This window comes from Haliotis rufescens, unplaced genomic scaffold, assembly GCF_023055435.1.
Source record: "Haliotis rufescens isolate VD_foot unplaced genomic scaffold, xgHalRufe1.0.p SCAF_20, whole genome shotgun sequence".
NCBI classification, from domain to species: Eukaryota; Metazoa; Mollusca; class Gastropoda; order Lepetellida; family Haliotidae; genus Haliotis; species Haliotis rufescens.
In genome coordinates, this window is record NW_025963891.1 from 20,545,018 (window position 1) to 20,549,930 (window position 4,913).

Consider the following 4,913-nt stretch of genomic DNA (forward strand, 5'->3'; position numbering starts at 1 on the left):
ACGCCATGTTTTTGTGTAAACACGGAAACTACGGAGTACCTACCTGGCCTTCCATATACATTCTGCACATTTATTCGATAATGAGTCCAACTTTATGAGAAACATGTCCATTATATGATACATCTAGGCCTACATTTCTGCCTAATTTCATAGTTACAACAGCAGCTCCTCATACGGTGGTTCTGCGCTCTCTCTGCGCGTCCGTCAACTCGTCATATGAAGAGACGGAACCCAGCTAAGTCCACGCAAACACGTGACAACACTGGTGTTACACGTAACAATTGTAATCATGTTCCGTGACGTCACAATCACGACGAAGCTGCTAACTTATCACGCTCTTCGATCTTTCCGTCGTTTTGAACATTAAGATGCCTCCTAACTGGATTCTACCGGCTCATACGAGGTATGATTGTCTTGTTTTTGCTGGGGACAGTTGTACTGGCAAGTGGTTATAGCGTTCGCTCGTCAAACCGAAGACTTGGGTTCGATTCCCAACATGGGTACAACGTGTGAAGCATATTGTGGGTGTCCCCTGCCTTGATATTGCTTGAAGCGGCATAAAACCAAACTCACACTCTCATACCTGATGGTATCCGACTTTGCATATGAATTCAAATAAGGGCCTTTCATTGTCAAATTTAAGTTCAGGTATAATAATTTATCATTATTTGGTCAGAATATCAACACATTTGGGTTATTATGTCAAAGTAAATGTAACGGGCAAAAGAAAGTACACACTTCAAACTTGGATTTGACCAAAACATTTACAAACGTTATCACATCGTTACTAGGCTAAAAAAAGTCGCTGAAACACTGCAAATTTAAGGTCCAAACATAACTATGATATCTATATCAAATACATCATCCCCGAATAATCATTTTTGTTTTTTTCATTTTTAGCCACCATCAAATATAGGTATATACTTTGTCCGACAGTGTAGCTTATCATAATCAACTCATTTTCATGGTTATTATCGTTATTCTGTTTACAAGATGACTTTATGCCATATGACATCCCTCTTATTATTAAACCCGCTGTTTCAGCACTACGACAAACTCGTCAGCTGAAGTCACCTCCTTCGTTTCTTTTCCTGGTGAGTATATTACACAATCAACCGACAACTGATTATCTTCTTTAAAATCTTGATGTATCTGAATTTTATGTTGGATGTCGTTTCATATAAAATAATACCTCACCATCTTGTACATGTAACTGAGTACTTAACGGAAATCCGGGGTAGAATCTTCAGCTACCCATGCTTGCCGTAAAAGGCGACCATGCTTGTCGTAAAAGGCGATTAACGGGATCGGGTGGTCAGGCTCGCTGACTTGGTTGATACAGCCAATTGCGTGGATCGATGCTTATGATGACAATCACTGGATTGTCTGGTCCAGACTCGATTATTTACAGACCACCGTCATATAGCTGGAATATTGCTGAGTGCGGCGTAAAACAACAAACAAAACTTAACGGAAACTAACCAATATCCGTCCCTCGTGATGTGAACGGTTGTACATTCTAAACACTTTGCTACTATTGAAATACTACATGCGTGATTGTTTTCTTTCAGATGTCACGTGGATTTGCCACGGAAAAATCTGTCTTGTAACTCTTACAGTTATAGCAGGAATTGGTAGGTTGTTTTTCTCTTCATGCGCATCGATACCTCGTGGCATGGGTGGCCCAATCGTCTGAGGCGCCACAATTCACTGTCCAGAGTCATGGGTTCGAATCCCGACTCGCTTTCCGATAGGTTTTTCAGCACCATACCCGTGCTCGTGGGTTTCACCAAATTGGTAAACGTCTGAGACCTGCATCACTTCGATCTTTCCTCCCACATTAAACTGACACACCGTGATATAACTGAAATGTTGTTCAAAGCGGCGTAAAACCTCACTCACTCACTCACTCACTCACTCACTCACTCACTCACTCACTCTTTGATACCTTCTTTTACTTCAAAATCAGGCACTTTCAAGATTTTGCGCATTTCCGCATTTTGTAAACTTTCCCTTAATAAGATATTGCATATTTTATATGAAGATATTTACATTAATAAACATAGATAATTCCCCGAAAGTTTATGTTAAAGTTGTATATAGAGACCAAAACGTTTGCCTTTTGTGCTATCCTCTGGTGTTTTAACTCTTACCTGAGAGTAATACACACTTTAATATTCCGTTTCAGCTATGGTAGTCACTGTCTACTTCCTGTGGAAGACTTTCATAAGGACACAGAAACCTGCATGGCGGACAAGCAGCCGTCGTCTCTCTCGCTGTGTAGACGCCGAGATGGCAAGCATTGACATGCCCGATATCCTGCAGCCCAACTTCCAGCAGACAAAAACCCAAGCCTTGATTTCTGAGAAAATGGGATTGGAACGAGAACCTGAATATTGTCTGGACAATGGTGTGAATTGGAGCGACGTGGTTGGGGATATGGCAGGGGTGGGGGCAGAGGTGGCCCCAGAGTATCAGCTGTGTGAGGAGGGGGAGTCACGTGTCACTGTGTGGGGACTGGAGGTGATTGAGGAGGAGGAGTAGATATGTGTTTGTATTTGTACATACCTGTAAATATGGAAAATGAAAATAATTGTGTACATTTTTAATTTTAAATCAAAATCAGCCGCAATTCGCAGGGCAGAGTTGTGTCCCTTTGGCGATTTTTAAGCATAGTATCGTGGGTTCGAATCCCGGTTGGCCCTGATTATGTCGCAGTTTTGTCAGCACCATACCCGTGATTGAGTGTCTTACATTAGTGTGGTAAAACAGTGTTAACCAAACTCACTCACTCATAATACCCTTCCAGCCTACCAGCGAGTGAGTGAGTGAGTGAGTGATACCTGGGTCAAAGTTGATGTTGTATCCGCTTCCAGACACTGGAGCTGATCAATGTCCGAGGCCCCTGGTTATTGTAGGACACCGGGCAACTCTTTATACTGTACAGTAGTAAGTCACCAATGGTGCTGTCTCGCTGTACAGAACAACCACAACAGAAGGCACTGTATACACGTGAGTAGTTTCGACTGTGGCAGCTAGCGTTTAGGAAATACATTGAATGATACAACGGTAACTTGGGCAGAGGGATTTGTACAGGATTTATAAAGTGACATTGAAGCTGATCACTGTCCGAGGCCACTGGTTATTGTAGGACACCGGGTAACTCTTTATACAGTACAGTAGTAAGTCACCAATGGTGCTATCTCGCTGTACAGAACAACCACAACAGAAGGCACTGTATACACGTAAGCAGTTTCGACTGTGGCAGCTAGCGTTTAGGAAATACATTGAATGATACAACGGTAACTTGGGCAGAGGGATTTGTACAGGATTTATAAAGTGACACTGAAGCTGATCACTGTCCGAGGCCACTGGTTATTGTAGGACACCGGGTAACTCTTTATACAGTACAGTAGTAAGTCACCAATGGTGCTATCTCGCTGTACAGAACAACCACAACAGAAGGCACTGTATACACGTAAGCAGTTTCGACTGTGGCAGCTAGCGTTTAGGAAATACATTGAATGATACAACGGTAACTTGGGCAGAGGGATTTGTACAGGATTTATAAAGTGACATTGAAGCTGATCACTGTCCGAGGCCACTGGTTATTGTAGGACACCGGGTAACTCTTTATACAGTACAGTAGTAAGTCACCAATGGTGCTATCTCGCTGTACAGAACAACCACAACAGAAGGCACTGTATACACGTAAGCAGTTTCGACTGTGGCAGCTAGCGTTTAGGAAATACATTGAATGATACAACGGTAACTTGGGCAGAGGGATTTGTACAGGATTTATAAAGTGACATTGAAGCTGATCACTGTCCGAGGCCACTGGTTATTGTAGGACACCGGGTAACTCTTTATACAGTACAGTAGTAAGTCACCAATGGTGCTATCTCGCTGTACAGAACAACCACAACAGAAGGCACTGTATACACGTAAGCAGTTTCGACTGTGGCAGCTAGCGTTTAGGAAATACATTGAATGATACAACGGTAACTTGGGCAGAGGGATTTGTACAGGATTTATAAAGTGACACTGAAGCTGATCACTGTCCGAGGCCACTGGTTATTGTAGGACACCGGGTAACTCTTTATACAGTACAGTAGTAAGTCACCAATGGTGCTATCTCGCTGTACAGAACAACCACAACAGAAGGCACTGTATACACGTAAGCAGTTTCGACTGTGGCAGCTAGCGTTTAGGAAATACATTGAATGATACAACGGTAACTTGGGCAGAGGGATTTGTACAGGATTTATAAAGTGACATTGAAGCTGATCACTGTCCAAGGCCACTGAATGCTGTAGGACACATATGAAGTGTACATTATCTGTGCCCGAGTAGCACGTCTTACCGTACAGAACAGCCACTACGCAGCCTTGGTTGTGTCAGGTTTGGTGGAAGCATTCAGGAGTGAGTGAGTTGGGTATAACGCCGCTTTTAACAATATTCCAGTTGTCAGCTTAATGTGGGAGGAACGCCCGAAGTGATGCAGGTCTCAGACGTTTACCACTTCGGTGAAACCCACGAGCACGGGTATGATACTGACAAACCTAGAAACATAATCGGGGCGAACCGGGATTCGAACCCACAATCATAGATATCTGGCGTGCCCAAGAGACGCAACTCTGCACAGCGAATCGCGGCGCCTTAGACGACTGGGCCACCCGGGAAGCATTCAGGAAATACCCGGAACTATATACTGATTATTTACCAACACATGACGTGAACACTGATACTGCGTTAGATGCACCCTGTTTAATTCACGTGGCCAACGTACGATGAAAATGAAAAGGTTCTCAAATATATCATTCTATATGCAAAATGAATTTGGGAATATATGACTAGCCAGCGTGGAAGACTTCAATGCATTCTCGATTATTCAGTGGTATCAAAAAATAGAT

At 43.0% G+C, this 4,913-nt stretch overlaps 1 protein-coding gene across 1 annotated transcript; it reads left to right on the forward strand.

Moving 5' to 3' along the window:
* Positions 1 to 287: 287 nt before the first annotated feature.
* On the forward strand, positions 288 to 2,590 carry LOC125382652. Its single transcript, XM_048400716.1, has 4 exons — positions 288 to 403; positions 1,045 to 1,094; positions 1,572 to 1,634; positions 2,189 to 2,590. Exons 1-4 carry the CDS (start codon positions 369 to 371, stop codon positions 2,542 to 2,544), a joined length of 504 nt encoding a protein of 167 aa, XP_048256673.1. The 5' UTR covers positions 288 to 368; the 3' UTR covers positions 2,545 to 2,590.
* Positions 2,591 to 4,913: the final 2,323 nt, after the last annotated feature.